The 16857-nt window shown below is 55.8% G+C and overlaps 1 protein-coding gene and 1 long non-coding RNA gene across 2 annotated transcripts; one reads left to right on the plus strand and one right to left on the minus strand.

Annotated features, from left to right (window-relative positions):
- Window positions 1–3612: 3612 nt before the first annotated feature.
- Window positions 3613–14372, minus strand: DENND2D (DENN domain containing 2D). The gene is made up of 12 exons (XM_072028288.1): window positions 14214–14372; window positions 10984–11168; window positions 10573–10685; window positions 10391–10460; window positions 9929–10006; window positions 9705–9845; window positions 7852–8000; window positions 7572–7749; window positions 7047–7088; window positions 6190–6280; window positions 5513–5752; window positions 3613–4496 (listed from the first exon to the last, which is right to left on the minus strand). Exons 1-12 carry the CDS (start codon window positions 14269–14271, stop codon window positions 4435–4437), a joined length of 1407 nt encoding a protein of 468 aa, XP_071884389.1. The 5' UTR covers window positions 14272–14372; the 3' UTR covers window positions 3613–4434.
- A 67-nt stretch (window positions 14373–14439) lies between these two features.
- On the plus strand, window positions 14440–16048 carry LOC119713952 (uncharacterized). The gene is made up of 2 exons (XR_005261098.2): window positions 14440–14591; window positions 15569–16048. It is a non-coding gene; the product is annotated as an uncharacterized lncRNA (long non-coding RNA).
- The last annotated feature ends 809 nt before the right edge of the window (window positions 16049–16857 follow it).

The following is a 16857-nucleotide window of genomic DNA, read 5'->3' on the forward strand; positions in this document are numbered from 1 at the left end:
CTGATTCTATCTTCTAACGAAGTTGATGCTTTTTCCAGGATTCATAGCCAGTTAGGACATTCTTACTACAACACATAAAACACTTTAGCAACAGAATAATACAAATAATTGTTTTAGCCAGGTGACATTGGGCAACCATGAGGTTAATTTATCGCACAACTCTTGGAGTCCCTAAGTAGCTCCATCTTGAAATACTCAATGGAGAACTTTGGTATGTTCCCAAATTTTCTGAATGTTGGTCTCTATTTTCCTATATACAACGCTCTTCACAAGTGAGACATACATGTTAGCATCAAAAGTTGCATCAGACATGCTAACTAAAGCTGTAATTACAAAGCGTTGAAGTGTTGAAACGATCTGATAAAATTACCGCAGGAACCCAAATCTCAGTCTTATTGCTTGTAACAATGCCTTGGTTCCCTCTTTAGCCTTGTTGGTTAGGTAAGGGAATTCTTCTGGCCATCCGGAAAAATGGAGGCTTTCTCTACCACCCAAGCAGAGGTGTCACAGAGCAGCACCCGCACAAGGAGAACCCATGGTGGGAGGCCCAGTTCCCTTAGTCAGGGGGAAATTGGAATAGATGATCTTTCAAGGTCCCTTCCAGTCCCTAACACTGTGTTATTCTGTCTCTAGCAGCAAACGCTGTGCCTCCACCTACAAGCAGCTGGTTTGAGAGGCAGACCGAGTTCAAAGAAATAAACAGTGTATTTTCTTCAGTACATTCTGAAGTCGTGAAGGCACAGGAAGTGAGGGCAGAGCTGTCAGGACGACTTACAGCATAATGGAAGGGAGAAGGTACAGGAGGAGTGGAGGGTAACAGTGGGAGGATTTGGAGGTCTGCGGGAAGACTGGTCCTGGGCCATTTTCTTCCTCTTTCATATAAACACAGAATCATTAAGGTTGGAAAAGCCCTCCAGGATCATCCGGTCCAACCATTCCCCTACCACCAATGTCACCTACTAAGCCATGTCCCCAAGCACCACTTCCAACCTTGCCTTGAACACCCCCAGGGATGGTGACTCCACCACCGCCCTGGGCAACCCCTCCCAATGTCTGACTGCTCCTTCTGTGAAAAAATGTCTCCTCATTTCCCACCTGAACTTCCCCTGTTGCAACTTGAGGCCATTTCCTCTGGTCCTATCACTGGTTATCTGTGAGAAGAGGCTGACCCCCAGCTCCCCACACCTTCCTTTCAGGTACTTGTGGAGAGCAATGAGCTCTGCCCTGAGCCTCCTCTTCTCCAGACTAAACAACCCCAGCTGCCTCAAATGTCAATTTTTAACCTTTCCTGGCACCGAGGTCAGGCTGACAGGCCTGTAATAACCCAGATCCTCCTCATGACCCTTCTTACAGATGGGTGCCACATTAGCAAGTCTCTAGTCATCCGGGACCTCTCTGGATGACCATGACCACTGATATATGATGGAAAGCAGCCCAACAATCACATCTGCCAGCTCCCTCAGCACCCTCAGGTGGATCCCATCAGGCCCCATGGACTTGTGACAGCCCAGGTGGAGCAGCAGGTCTTAACTGCTTCCACCTGAACTGCGGGGGGCTTCTTCTGCTCCCCATCCCAGACTTCCAGGTTGGGAGGCTGAGTACCCCTAGGATAACTGGTCTGGCTATCAAAGACAGATATAAAGAAGGCATTAAGAGCCTCAGCCTTTTCCCTGTCCTCAGTAGTCATGCTCACCGCCGCATCCAGTAAAGGATGGAGAGTTTCCTTGCCCCTCCTCTTACTGTTAATAGATTTATAAAAACATTTTTTTGTTTTCTTTTACCATAGTGGACAGGCTGAGCTCATGCTGGGCTTCAGCCTTTTTTTCTCCGCATATGCTGGCAATTTCCTTGTTCTCTCCCGAACTTGCCTGTCCCTTCTACCACTGGACATAAACTTTCTTTTTCTCCTGGAGACTCAGCAAATGTTCCCTGTTCAGCCATGCCAGTCTTCTTCCCCGACAGCTCATCTTACAGCATGTGGGGACTGCCTCTTCCAGCAGGCTGGAGCCTGCTCCAGCATCCTCAGCTGCTTGTAGCTCTGGAGCTGCTGCTGGACGGTGGGCGGAGGGGTTAGTGCCAGGTAGCTGCCTGGTTGCTCTGTACCCATCCCTGTTCTCCCCTTTTGTCTTCCCTGTAGCCAAGTGAGAGGCTGAGCTAAGGACTTGGATGCTTCCCAAACAATGCTTTTCCGAGCTGGTCACTGGAAATGGATCTAAGTCCCTTACTCCGTGACAAAATCGAAAGGAAAAGTGCCTTAAGTAGCTTAAGACTGCATTTCATACTGTTCTCTGGCAAGCACACAGTAGAGCATGAACCCTTGTAATCTGCTGTGGTTAACCCATGCTCATGTCTGTAGCACTGGCTGCCTTTGAATGACATTTTAAATTTAGGGATCAGGTTCTGCATATCTCCATTTTCTTTTCAGCACCTAGGGAAGCACCTTCTATGACGTTTTTCTTAGGCGGAAGCAAGTCGTCCAGTCCCTTGTGTGACTTCTGACTCTTTCGAAGACCTATTACCAAAGCAAGGACCACTTCCCATTTTTCTCAGTGAGATGTTGTGTTACACCTCACAACCAAAAGAGGTCAGCATCTTCTCAAAGTGGCGGTGAGCAAGAAGGAAAAGAGGGAGGCGAGTGGTCTTTACCAAAGGGACAATTCTTGATCAGTGCCTTTAATTTCCCCACCCGTTTCCCTTTTCTGCTCGCAGATTCAATTGAAAAGAGCACAGAGAAAGATCGCTAACCTTTAACTTCCTGTTGACTGCTTGTAACCTTCTCTCTACCCATGAGAGCGAACTTGTGGAGTCAAAGAAGGTACTTACAGTGCCAAAACCACTTGTTTTTTTCTTTTCTCTTTTTTCGTCTTTTTTTTTTTCTTTTTTTTTTCTTTTTTTTTTTTTTCTGACAAATTGTTCTTGGTTTTCTCCCTCAAACACACATGGGAGTTGATCAAAACATCACTGATTTTCTTTCAGCGTGGATGGAGTGTTTCGTTGCTGTTCATTTTTTATCCTCTGTCCAAGCGTTCTTCTGTTGCTTGTATTTGTGCATGACTACACAAATAGTTCTAAAATAATTGCCCTTTGCGTCTCTTGTTTTTGTTAGTTCAACGGCTCCGAAAGTGAAAGCTGTCTGGCAGACAGCCTGCTTATTTTGTCACGTTTATATAAAATCTCTCACTGTGGCATTCAGTGGCAACTCAATGCCACTGCAAAAGCTGTATTAAAAGATAGTTTTGATAATCATCTCTGTGTGGTACATATGACCAGCAGCTCCTGAGCGATACGGCAGCTTGGCTCTACAGTCCCACAGAGGAGGATGAAGCTCTGCTTTTTACCACAGCTCTTGCTGGGGAGAAGCAAGTTTCCTTCCCTGTTCATCCACTTCTCCCCCAAGGGAAGGAACTGGGAAGGAACCAGGTGCATCTGCAGCCAGCCCCTGCTGTCTGTGCTGCAGTGCTTGTTCCCTGGGTAAATGTGTTAGAAAAGGAGGGAGGGAGCACTGCAATTTAGCTTTATCTGCTACAGGCATCACATTTCAGAAACAACACTGAAAAAAAAAAAACAACAGTGAGGTTTTAAAAAAAAGTTGGCATCAAAACCAGGAACAAGTAGAATGTTGATGTTTTACTACTTGATTTAACTATTATTTCCTCCCTGCCCGAAGCTGTTGATCTGCTGTTTCCCTCCACGACAAAACATAGCCCGGTGGCCTTCACAGTTTGCTTACAGTGCGAATAAATAACCTGTTGGGAAAGGGTATTTTCGTTTCTTCAAAGAGCTAAACTGGGACTGTTGCTCCAAGTAGTACCAACAAAGAAGAGAGCTACTACAGAGGAAACTGCTAAAACCCACTGAGACTGCTCCTGCTGGCATTGAACAATGAGCATATCTCGACAGAAAACAAAGTGAAACAACCGCTAATACCAGAATCCTCGGAAACACATTTCATAGGATGTTGCTTATTTGCAAAACCTAGGTTTGTTTTAATTAGAAATAACAGCATTTCCTACTCATCCTTTTTTTTTCTTTTTTCTTTAACAATTACTCTACAGCCCTTGTTGTCCTGCAGCCAGCAGGCACCTGCTCCCTGACTTCCCTCCATCTCCACGTGAGGTCCTGGTGTGGCCAAAGGCTCGGTGCAGAGCTGGGCACTGAGGTGTGGTTTGTCCCTGTCGCTAGCAAGGCTGGAAAAGAAACCACAGCCCGCGTGCTAGCTCTGTGCAAAAGTCTGCCAGTGCAATGGTGCCCTGAGGGAGAAAAGAAAGGGTTGAAACTGGTGTTTGGTGCTTCTCATGAGTCACAGGCAGGAACGGGTGGGCAGATCCAGCAGAGTCCAGCGTGCTCTGCCCTTTTTCGGGGCACGGCTCAAGCCAGCACAGCGCTGCTGGCAGAGACCTGCTCAGTTCCAGCTCCGGTGCTCCTGGCTACCCTTCAGGAGTCCCTCCGGTGCTTCTTCTGTTCGTGGTATTCTGTTATCTTCTGCTGGAAATACACTGTGGACAAGAAAAGGTCGTGTGCCGTCACCAAACACCGCAAGTGCCAGAGCTGTCGCATCCACGCTCCGTTGCTCGTGCACGGAGCTGAGCAGCAGGGTGCGGGGAGGGCCCGGCTGCGTGGCTGCCACCCAGGTGAGGGTGGCATCGAGGCTGTGGCAATTCCACCCAGCGCTCTCCACCCACCCCAAACGAGCTTTGTCACGCTTGGGTTAGCGTAAGGCTTTAACCCGCGCCATCACTCTGGCTCAGTTTCTGTGTTTCCTATGCAGCCAGCGAGGAGGAAACAAAGTGGGAGGCCCTGAGATTGTGACCAGCCACAACGGTGACATGGGCTGGGAAGATGATGGGAAAGCTGGGATTGTGCCATGCCTCTGCTCCACTGGGCAGGTTGCAGGCGGGTTGTAAGGGACCCACCATGGGCTCCAGGTGCTGCCTGTGGCACTGCCCCACATGCCCTCTGCTGTGCTGCACCCCAGGCCACGACGTCTCTGGCCACCAACAGATGTTTTTGGTGACGTCCTCAACCTCTCTCGCCTCTGTTTGCTCTCATCATCAGCTGGGAGGAGGCTCGGCTCAGGCTGGTGCCCTCCTGGGCACGAGGAAGCACCAACCCAGCCACCACGGATCCGCGCTGGAGCCGGCGGCAGAGATGAGTCAGGACCTGCTGGCAGCACAGCTAGGAGCCAGCTCCCAGCTGCTGCCTGAGTGCAAGCCAAATATTTGTGCTGCTACTGGCATGTTTGCCTGAACATTGAGCCCTTGGTAAGCCTGCCTCAGCCCCAGACAAGATCTAAAATGAGCCTGGGGATGGCTTTTTAATTGCTTGACAGGGCCGGAGAAATGTAAGTATGGAAGGCAAATGGGTTCCTGGGTGCCTCTCGCTGTCCTGAGCATCCCCAGCCCGCTGCTGCAGCCTGCCCTGGGCACGGGGCATCTTTTTCCCTTAACCAAATGCCCCAGGACTTTGCAGAGCTCACCCGACCAGTGAAGAAAGGAGAGATGAGGCCGTTTACCTTCCTGCGGGATCCTGCTCTTCTCTGCATCCTCAATAAATAGGGAGAACATGTTGGTCTTCACAAACTTCTTCACAAACTTGCGGTTGGTCTTGGAGGCGATGGCTTTGCAGAAGGCTCGCTCCTGGAAGGTCCCCGGGCCGTTTTTACTCCATTTGATGTGCGAGGCGTAGTGTCCAACGATTCGGACGAAGAACTGCACAAAGGCCTCGGAGACGAGCGTGTTCACCTGCTCGGGTGCTGGAAGAGGACACAGAGCATGAGGGGTGGGGATGGCACTTGTGGACATATGGCAGATGGTCCTATTTTAACCTGGCCAGCTCACAGACTGCGCTTCCATCCCAACAAACTGTTATTTGCTTAAAACCTCCCTCTGCCTGTAAGCTAATTTTGATAAAGGAGCACTGGCTGCATTTGCTTTCCAAGGCAGCAGCATCTTTGCAGGCCAAATATTGACAAAACCCAATTTTTGCAGCAGAATCACTTGTTCCTGCCCTCACGTTTTGCAGGGCAAGAGAAGGGCCGAGGCATTTCTCTCCTGCGGCTGCATTTTGCCCCAGTTTGGGGCAGGAAAACCTCAGGCCAGCTGCCATTAGAAAAGCCATTTCGCTGGGGACTGTGGCCACCCGCGGAGGGCAGCTGCACGTATTTTACCACCTGTAACGAGGAGCCCTTACTGTGCACGTTGTTGTTGTTGTTGTGCCTGTTCAGAGACGTCAGCATCTCGTTCTGCAGCTTGATGGGCAAGATCTCCTCCTCATCCCCAACCTGGAAAGCAACGGGGCTTTCTGTAGGGCTCATTAATTAATTAGCACGCGGTGATGCTGGGCATGGCGTGCCCACAGACCCAGGTGCTCTGGCTCATGGGACAGATGCAGTGGGTGGAGAAACCCATTTGTGGGTGTCCTGGTTTCAGCTAGGACAGAGTTAATTTTCCTCCTAGGAGCTGGTAGGGTGCTGTGTTTGGGGTTTAGAATGAGAAGAATGCTGATAACATGCTGATGTTTTAATTGTTGCAGAGCAGTGCTTACACTAAGCCAAGGACTTTGCAGCTTCTCGCTCTACCAGTGGGCAGGTTGGGGGTTCAGACCCAGGAGAGCTGACCCAAACTGCCCAAAGGGGTATTCCATAGCTTATGGGGTCATGCTGAACAGTATATAGGGGTGGCTGTACTTGGGGATAGGCTGGGCATTGGTCAGCGGGTGGTGAGCAATTGTGCACCACTTGTTTTGCACCCATTTTTATTAGTAGTACTATTATCGTTACTATTGTTCTTTTATTTTCTTTTCTGCCCTAATAAACCGTCTCTATCTCAACCCACAGGCTTCATTTTCCTGTTTCTCTTCCCCATCCCAGAGGGGGAAGGGGGAGGGTGAGCGAACAGCTGCGTGGTGCTGAGCTGCCGGCCGGGTTAAACCGCAGCGGGGGGACACCCTGCCGGTCTGACACCCAAACGGGAGAGCTGCCAGGCAGCTGGGACCGAGGGGGGACGGGGGGCCCAGCCCAACCCCAGACCCCGTGCAGGGGCACCTACCGCCCGGATGATCTTCCCTTTGCACAGGTCAACTATCAGAGCCTAAAAGAGAGCAGAGAGAGCGACCGGGTTGAGCAAGCAGACTCACCAAGACATCCCTGGCACCGTGGCCTCCTCCCACCCATTTTGGGATCAGACCACTGTGTCTGCAGCCCACGAGGGCGGCAGGAGAGGGCTTGGTCCCTCTGTGCTGCAGGCATCTCCCCAGAGGCCGTGTTTGTCCCAGGCTTGGTGGCTGTCCCCAGCCTCTGCTTCTGCAGGGCTGGGACGATGCCAGCAGCTGATGTCAGCTCCCTGATCCCTTAGAGTCAGGGCTGTGGGTCCTGGGGCAGCACCCTGGGGACGTGGAGGTGTTGCCCCTGGTGCCAGAAGGAAGAGGGACACAAAAACCCGATCTGGAGAATATCCCTCCAGAAGAGAAAAGGGCACAACCTGAGCCTTCAGCCCCAGCACCAGCACAACCGCAGGGCCATGGACAAATCCACGTCTCCATCCAGCCACCTTCACCCTCCCTGGCTCAAATACCTCCTCCATCGGCTGGTCCAGGACCCGCTCCAGGTGCCGCATCTGGATGCCCACCATGAAGGGCGTGGGGCAGCAGACGGTGTCGAGCAGGCACTCGGGGACCACAGGGATGTAGGTGTGAGCCCACGTGAAGGGGTAGAGGAGAGCGGCCACCGCGTGGATGCACTGCGAGAGGACGCTGCGAGAGGACAAGGAGCACCCTGAGCTCAGCTGCGTCCTGCAAGGTTTTGATGGTGTTTGTGGTTTTTTTTTTTTAGAAAATAAAGAGCTCAGGACTCACCTCAGCTCCTCGGCCAGGAAGATGAGCCGGCGCTCCAACACGGCAGAGGCGAAGATGTGCAGGATGAGGTCGGGGCTGAGCCGCTGGAGCAGCGCCTGGAACTCCACGTGCTCCAGGTGGGCATCCAGGGGCCGTGTGAGCTCGATGAGCTGCGGAGGGAGAGCCACCAAACCCCCTTAGGAGGTGAAACATCCTCCCAGCACCGACCTGGCTCCCCAGGAAGGCAGTTTGGGAGCAATTAATGACCACAGTGCTGCCCAAACACCCTTCCTGGAGTTTGCAGCACCTCCATCAAGACCCTCTGCAAAGCACAAACTTCACCTTGTCCTGCGTGGTGATTTGGGACACACAGCAACGAAGGTGCAGTGGTGCTGCGTACTGTGGCTTTTATTAATTAGGGTAATGGAATTTTAACCAAAATGCCTCTTTTCTCCAGTGCTCGTGAGTCTCTGGCAGGAGCCCAGCAGGGAAGTGCCAAGATCTCAGCAGCTGACAGCTCGCCTGTGAGCAACAGTGGAGAAAGTTGCCCGGGAAAAGGAGGAAGGATTAGGACATGACTTTTCTGCTATAAAAACCGCACAAGCTTCCTCAAAAGACTCCCTCAGAGGGCTGGCTCGCCTCGTGACAGCTAGGATGGCCCAAAGGTGAAACATCGAGCAGATATTTGCGGGTGGTCTGTCCGTCCTGCTGGCTCTGCCCTGGAGAGGAGCCTCCTAAACCTGCTGGGTGCGTGTTCCCCACTGTGGGGGACAGCGACCAGCCAGGGACTGGCAGGACTGTGTTGCACATCACAGCCCTGGCCCCCGTTTTTCCTGGGTTTGGGGTTGTCCCTCTCCTCCCCGTGCTGTGACACCCTTCCAGCTGTGTTCCCAGCCAGCAGCTCAGGGCTTGGCTGGGCTCCGCAGCCCCTTTCCAGCACAAATCCTCTGTGGTCCCCAGCTCCCGGCCCGTGCAGCTCCCAGGATTTATTTTCATCCCCTTCCCATTTTCTCATGGATCTCCCCGACTTGCTCCAGCCCCTGCCTGGAGCCCCAAAGCCCATCTCTTTCGAAGAACGTCCCCATGTGTCCTCCCTCTCCGTCACCCCCAGCCACGCACCCTGCAGCCTGGCCCTCAGCCAGAGCATTGAGCAATGTGCAAAGCCCTTGCGCAAGCTTTCCTGGATGAAGAAATCTCTTGCAATTTGATAGCCAGCTGCCAAATTGCACTAGAGAGAAGGGATCCTGCTCCCAGACCCACCCTGGCAGGACACATCCCTGGCGATGCTCAGCACTGACATTATCCTGCGGGGTTCCAGGACAGATCCAACCCATTTTTTTCACTGAAGCTTCACCGGAGGAGAAAGGAAAAGCAAAAAAGCAAAGGCTCTGCCTGTCCTAGCGTGGCCCTGTGCTGTGTGTGGGCGAGATGAGCCCCGTGGGCACTGTGCCACCAGGCCACTCGTGCTGGCAGCAGTGAGCTAAGGAACGGTGCTGAACAAGGTTTTGTGCTGGTGGCTCCAGCTCCAGGCTGGCGGAGATGCAAGGTGGCATCACTGTGGATGGGATTCATCCTCATCCTCATCCACATCCTCATCCACATCCTCATCCTTCTCCTCCTCCTCCTCCTTCTTCTCCTTCTCCTCCTTCTCTCTCCTCCTCTTTCTACTCCTCCTTCTCCTCCTCATCCTCACCACTGGCTCCTCTCCTCCTCGGCGAGGAGGGAGGGGGCACCCACATCTCCCAGGGCATGAAGCCTCCCCCAGCCTGACCCACTGCTCCAGGGAGCACCCATGGGTGCTGCAGATACGGAGGATGCTCCAGCAGACAGTTGGAGCAGACCAGAAGGTGCTGAGCCCCCAGAACCCCACCAACCTCTGTGCCCGACTCGGGGATGAAGCTTTTGATGGTGACCGTCTTCCCTGGAGCTGGGAAGGGCGATTCCCGGAGGCCCTGCATGAAGGGGTAAATCACCGCCATGGAGATCTGGCGCCTCTTCTCCACCTCGTCCAGGATCTGGGGGAGGCAGAAAGGAGCCGTCAAACCCCTGACAGCTGCCAGGGCCACCACGGTGCCGGATGGAGCCATCACGTCCCTACCTTGGAGAAGAGCCCGAAGCAGCCCAGGCAGCTGATGATGCAGAAGACCTCAGGGAGGCAGACGCCACGGCCGGAGGGCTGGAAGAGGATGGAAAAGGGTTGGAGCACCTCCCAGCCCCATGACACCACCTCCATGCTCTCCCCAGTGATCTCCAGCCCCATTCACCACATGAGATGTGCTGGGAACCCGAGGAGATGCCCTTTGAGGGGCAGGAATGGCTCTGGCATTTCAAAGGAGAAGAAACAACTGCCCGCTGGAGGATTTTCAGAGCCTCTGGCCAAGGACGCAGCCCATGCTGCATAAGCAGATGGTGCTGGGGCCTGGAGAAGGCAGTTTGGATGCCGGAGTTGTTAATAGTTTTGGTGCAAAGCCCTTTGGCATATTCCCAAAGTTTCCTCCCCATCCTCTGAGACCTCCTGCCGTGCTCGCCACCATCCCTGGGGCTAATGGGGGATGCTCACCAGCAGCCGCCTGCAGTAGCCGATCTTCCTGCTGCCATCCACATTCGTCAGGACGAAGGAAAAGGTTTCACTGCAAGGAGGGACAAGGCATGGGGACGGGGCAGCTCTCCCAGCCCGCAGCCCCCACGTATGGTGGCACCGGGTGGGAAGCAGCGGCCGGGACCCCGCAGCAGCGCGGGTACCTGGTGAAGTCGGTGACGGGTGCCCAGTTGTTGCCATCAGGGAAGCAGAAGAGGGGGATGGCTTGCAGGAGGCGCTCCTCCTCCTCCTTCTGGCCCCTCAGGAGGTTCTCTCGCTGGAACAAAGTGATGCCACGAGTCAGGGTGATGCCCAAAGCCCTGGGGTGCTGCTGGGGGCAGGGGGGAACCTTTTGGCCCCAGCGTCCCTGGGTGAGACCGGAGCAGAAGGTGCCTGCACATCCCTGGGCAAGCAGCTCCCCAAAGTCCCAATTTCAGCCTGTTTTACCCCGTGGATATTGGGGCACAGTGCAGGCACCTAATACTCTTCAAAGGAGGGGTCTCCACATGCCACCTCCCTAAGAGGTGATTTTGCTGCTGGAGCTCATTTTTTTCCCCAAAAGTGGGGCTAAATACCTTTGGGAACTGGTATGTAATCTTGGGTTCGTAACGTCCATCTGAAGTCTTCTTCAATGACACCACCACCAGGTACTCGAAGAAAAACTGTCCGGCAGAGTAGAGGACAGAGCTCCGGTCTCCTGCCTTCCCTTGCAGCGCTCGCGAGGAGTTGCTTTCTGCAGCAGGGGCCTCCTGTTTTCCTTCTGTAGCCAAAAACAAAAGCAAAAACCAAACAAACAAAAAAAAAAAAAAGAGAGAGAGAGAGCACAGTGAAATGAAAGGCCAGGAGGTGTCCTGGTGGCAGGACGGGAGATGCAGAGCTACCCGAGATCCGACCAGAGGGGAGCGGGACACGATGCCCTGTGCACCCTGCAAGGGTGGTGGTGAACAGCCAGAGACCCATTGGCACAGGACATGAAAAGGAAAGAAAGAGTTATCTTTTAGGAGTCTTTTGGAGAAAATCTGAGCACTGTCAGAACCCCCAGCACTCCTTCACCCTGTGTCAGTGAGGGCAGAGGGGTACCCAGAGCAAAGCTGGCACGCGGGGTGGCGGAGAGCAGACGGTCTCTGCAGAAATGTGTGGGAATGTTTTTGGAGCACTTAAATTTATTTTCTTAGGGGGAAAAAAAACAGCAAACAGCCAGCACAGATGCTGTTTAAGCACCTCCAAAAGGTCCAGTGCAATGAATCCCAAAGTCTCCCTGCCAGATGCCCTCAGTCCTGGGAACTGCTGATTGCAAACGAGATACTCGAGGGTTTTCCCTAAGCTGCAGCTCCCAGCGCGAAGCAGCTCCCTGCGACTGCATCCTCATTCTTGGTGGGCGGGCTGGGGGAAACAGCTGGGGAGTGTCAGCTGTCACAGCCCCAAACCGAGAAACGAGAAGGAGAAGAACCCGAGCTGACATCTCCGAGGGCCCTGGGGTGGGTGCCACGGGGCAGCGCGGTTGAGGGCTGGCAGTGGAGGAGCCCGGAGCTGGCAGGGGGCTGAGGCCATGCCACAGCTCTGCCCTCTCCCAGCAGCCGGCTGTGACTTTCTAAATACCCAATTCCCTGCACTGCAGCTGTCCTGGGCTTGGTCTTGCCTCTGATTATGGCATTACAGCAACGCTTGAGCTGCTTCTAGGTGTAACGGGCAGGAAAATAAACGCCTGCGTGAAACAACTCCTGCAGTTTGTCCCCAGATCCTGGAGTATCCCGTGGGCTTCCTGCAGCTCAATACCCAGCTGTGGCTGGCTGCTCCCACGTCCTCCTCTGATGGCAGTTCTGGGGTCAGGCCCACCCTGTGTGTCCCCCCAGCTCCGTAGCCGTCTCCTTTAGTCCTGAAGCAGGGCTCCAGCCTTCGCTCCTGGCCACTGGCAGCCAACAGGAGCACAAAGCTTGGCTGAGGAGGTGACACTCGCTGTCCCATCACGGGTGGTCCCTGCCCAGGGACCAGAATCACCCATCCCCAGGCATCTCTCATTTCTCCATCGCCTTGCCCAGGCTGTGCCATGGGGAGGGCTGCTGGTGGCTCCCGTCCTTGCTGGCTGCCAGCATTGCTTGCTTTCCCCTCGCACGTTGTAAGGTGAAAGCATGGTTAAATCCTGCCTGTCCTGTCCTGTCCCGTCCAGGCCTGTATTTCAGGGAATGCAAGATGTGCTCTCCAACAGGATCTGCATTTGCATCTTCTCAAACACTTAAGAGAAAACCTTCCATGGCGGGGCAGCTGCTGACACCGAGCTGTGGTGTCAGCACATGAACCTGCCCAGCCCAGAGAGCACTGCTGAGGGCACGGTGCCACCCACCTGGCTGGGCTCCCCTGCACCACGTTGGGCTGCAAAACTCTCAATGTCCAAGCCTAAACCCCTCCAAGGCCACAGCACCTCATCCCTGAGCTGCTGGAAGATGAGCTCCGGGGATGTACGGGCCCATGCACCGCTGTGCAGCACGGGACTGGTGTAATGTGGCATCCCAGCACTCCCCAAACCACCAGGATTAGCAGCTCCCCACGCATCCTGGGGATGCAGGCTGCTGCCACAGGATGGGATTTGCTGCTCTGCTGTCTCAGCCAACAAACAGCTCTGCTGCAGTCCGAGCTGGAAGGGACTGGGAATAGCCCAGAGCCCCCCGCTGCAAGCAGGGAATGTCCCCCCGTGGTGGGGACGCAGCTCCAAAGGGAAGCAGCTGCTGGTGCTGTGCATTCCCACCCCTCCCTCCCACGGGCACGGAGAGGGCAAAGGCTGCTGCACTGCACCCTGGCCCGCGATGAAAAGGCACCGGCATTGAAAGAAGGAGGTTTTTCTGCATGAACAGCTTCCCACGCTGTTGGGGGAGTTCCTTATCAGCCGAGGGCAGCGCTCGGGGCCGCTTCGTGATGCGGCACAACCTGTTTTGTTCTGCCCAAACAGCTCCTGGGCTGCGGCTTGGGGGAAATCTCCCGGCCCCACGCGTGTATTTGCATGGCAGTGAGCCGCTCGCACCGCGCAGCCACCCACCTGCCCCGGCGGGGAGGAAATGGCTTTTGCCTCAGTGAGCCTTTTCTGCTGAGCGTGGAAAAACAAACGAGATAGCACACCGAGAGCGAGAACCAGCCTGCACACAACAGCGCTCACGGGGGGGGGTCACACCGAGCCCCAAAATCCCCAGCCTGGCCCCGGCTTGAGGTGGGGGCAAGCCAAAGCCCCCCATCCATCCCCTGTCTCGGCAGTGCTGGCAGATCCCAAAGGACCAAGCTCTGCGCCACCCTCCCGGGGGCCCTGCGGTGCTGCCTGCCCCGGTGGCACCGCACCCCGTAGATGTCGGGGCTGGTGGAGCTGCTCCGGGCCAGTTCGAGGGCTCGTGTGGCCACCATGCCCGGAGCCACGATGCCAGCTCAGCGGGCAAAGGGCTGGCAAAGCCTCTGGGGACGTGGCTGGGGAGAAACCGGGGGTTGCCCCTGCTGTGGGTGCCAACCTCCAGGGCTGGGTGCCAGTGCCCGGGGGTGGGCGAATCCCCGGGGGATGGAGGGGACTCGTTCGGGACGGGGCTGGCTCCGCGGGGAAGGGGCGCAGCACAAGGGCTGAGCCCCGCAGAGGTTGCGGCGAGCCCCGGGGATGTGGAGAGGGCACCGGGGATGTGGGGAGGGCACCGGGCATGGCTGGGGGGACCCTACCGGGGCCGTTCCCGGTGGGGCTGAGCTGCGCTACCCGGGCAAGTCCCCGCTCCGCCGGCACCGTCCCCGGCACCGGTACCGGCTCCGTCCCGTCCCGACGGCTCCTCCCTGCCCTCACCTTTGCGGCTCGATCGTCGCAGGCTCCGTCGGAAGAAGTTGCCGATGTTTGATGCCATGGTGGCCCCCGTGCGCCCCCGGCGCGGCACGGCTCGGCTTCCGCCCGCCGTTGCGCTTTCGCTTTCCCGGGGGAGGAGGGACGGAACGGAACGGGACGGGGCGGAGAGGAGAAGAGAGGAGAGAGGAGGAGCGGGGGGGAGCCGGACAGCACCTGGCACCGGCTGGGTTACGGGGGTGGGGACACCGGGAACGGGGAGCGACAGGGCACGGGCACCGGGAGCGGCCGGGGGAGGAAGAGCCGGGAGCAGCGGTCACCGGGAGCACCGGGCATGGGGGTCCTGGGACGACCTGGGTGTGGGGGAGCCGGGAGCATCCCTGGGTACGAGGGGCCAGGGAGCACCGGGCACCGGGGACCCAGGGGGACCTGGGCATGGGGGAGTCAGGCACTGGGGAAATACCCCCTGGGTGTCAAGGTGGGGAGCCGGCCCCAGCCCGGGTAGGGGGGAGCTGCCCAGGGGCCGGGAGGGTACACCCCGAAGCCGGGGGTGAAGCTGAACAGCCCCCTTTAGGGGCCAGAGGTTTTGGGGTCTGCTCTGCGGCGTGCTGGAGATCCAGCCCTGCCGCTGCCCCCACACTTTCATCCCCATGGCTGCGAGCTTGTCTGGACTTGGGAACGCCGGCCGGGCTGTGCAGTCACCTGTGCTGGCGTTTGTCCAGTGGGCAGAGCTTTGCTGCCTTCCCCGGGTGACTCAGAGGTAGCTGGGCCAGCTCCAGGGCTGCAGAGGCCAGGGGCCAGCTCGGAAGCAGGGCTCGGTCGTTCTGCTTTGCTGGGCTTTGCTCGTGGTTTCACCGCTCCAGACCCATCAGTGGGAAAAGGTTCTCTAAAACCAGTGATATCTTTAAAAAAAAAATCCCCTTTCCTCATCATTCACCTGCCCAGACCCTCAATGTTTCCTCTACCTCTCTTAGGCAGTGCTTATACAGCAAATAAAGCACCCAGAGGGGGCTTTGGGCACAGCTATGAGGATTTTAGGTGTGACGAGCAATGCACAGACCTTAGCCTTTGTGCTGGAGTGTGGCTGTTTTCAGACATAGCCCAGTTTTCCTACACCAAATCCCTTCCCTTTGTGCTTTGCGATAACTCCCGTCCCCTTTCCTTCCCTGCTGCTGCTGCCTTGCTGCGGTCCTCAGGGATTTGCTGGTCTGGGGACAGTTTCTGGCTGATCTCAAGGGGTTGGAAGAGCACTTGTGCATCTTGGAGGAGAGGGCAGCAGGCATGTTTGTTGCTCCATGGAGAAATTTCCTGTTGGCACGGCAGGAGAATAAAAATTTAGGGGTTTTCCCTTTTAATTTCAGAGGAAAATCCCTCCTTTCCTGGAAACCGGAATGACTCTGGAAGAATGGCTGCTGCCTTCAGCCAGAAGAAATCCCCAGATTTTTTTATTTATTTTTTCCGTATGCACAAATATTTTCTCCTTGCTCCCTTTAAGCCAAGCTTCTGACTACGATCCTGCTTCGATAACGCCTTGACTCTGCTCAGATGCCTTCTGTGCCCAGAAGAAAAGAGCCGTGTTCCCAGCCACAAACCTCCCCGCTCCCAAGCAAACACTGTCCCTTTGTGCCCCTGGCACAATCCAGCAAACCTTGCGCTGCTGAAAGAGGTTGAACTTTGAATATTCCCACTGAAAGCTCTTTGCTGCAGGATCCCAGCCACCCACCGTGACAACAAACGGGCACATTGTGGGATCCGGGGGGCTTCTGGGCACTGCGGATGCAAAGCTCGCCGTTGCACTGCTCCGTTGCCGCTGCCAAAATTGTTTTGCTTCACCAAACTGAGCCCGGGGAGCTTTGTGTTTTGTTTATCCCTTGCAGCCCCAGTGCTGATGAATACACGCTGGTATTTGGTTTTCTGCTAGCGTGGTGTATTCAGGACGCAAACATCCCGCTGCAAACCCTCTCCCTGCGGAGCCCTGGGCATTGTGCTGGGACTCCTTTTCCCATCCCCTCACCAGGTGCCACATTTCGGGAGGACGTTAGGAGCTGGAGCTTCTTGGCTCAGCATCCCTGCAGGGCTGTTGACTTCACCCCCTAACAAAACAAGGGCTGGGGCATGGAGCCGGGGGCTCAGGTTCCTGGCAGGACCCCCCCTGGGCAGCCTGGGGCTGGTGACCTGCCTTGGGGTTGGGGCCAGGACCCCCACGGCCACGTTTCCAGCTTTTTCCCACTCCAGGGCGTTTGTCCCACTGGATGGCAGCATTCGAGCAAAGAAACTTCGGAGAGCTGGCGGCAGAGGGAAGCTTCCTCCGGAGACTTTTCTCCCTGCTTGTCCGGCTCTCTGGAGGTTTGCTGAGGGCTGGTGGGCTCAGCTCACTTGTGTTTGCACCATTCCTGCCCTGTTTGGAGCTGGGTGATCCCCAAATCGGGGTGCCATGCGACGTCCTCCACCTGCCCCTTTCCCCTGATGCTCAGGGGTGCAGGGGGCCCTGCCTGGACACAGGGGCTGAGCGCCAGCTGGGATGCTCCGTCCCACAACCAGGAGTGAAGCAGTCCCAGACTGGGTGAGGAGGAGAGATGCCAACCCCCATGGGACACTGAAAATGGGGCTTCTTAGCAAGATGCATCCCCTTTGGCCCTACACCCCCCTG

This window comes from Anas platyrhynchos, chromosome 27 (assembly GCF_047663525.1).
Source record: "Anas platyrhynchos isolate ZD024472 breed Pekin duck chromosome 27, IASCAAS_PekinDuck_T2T, whole genome shotgun sequence".
Lineage (NCBI taxonomy): Eukaryota > Metazoa > Chordata > Aves > Anseriformes > Anatidae > Anas > Anas platyrhynchos.

Excerpts from the sequence above, each read along its gene's own strand:
- DENND2D (XM_072028288.1), bottom strand. The coding sequence starts at position 14,271 with ATGGCATCAAACATCGGCAACTTCTTCCGACGGAGCCTGCGACGATCG. Across the intron at positions 11,169-14,213 it reads GCGACGATCGAGCCGCAAAG|AAGGAAAACAGGAGGCCCCT; the intron begins GTGAGGGCAGGG and ends TTTTGGCTACAG. Across the intron at positions 7,750-7,851 it reads TTCCTGGCCGAGGAGCTGAG|CGTCCTCTCGCAGTGCATCC; the intron begins GTGAGTCCTGAG and ends GTCCTCTCGCAG.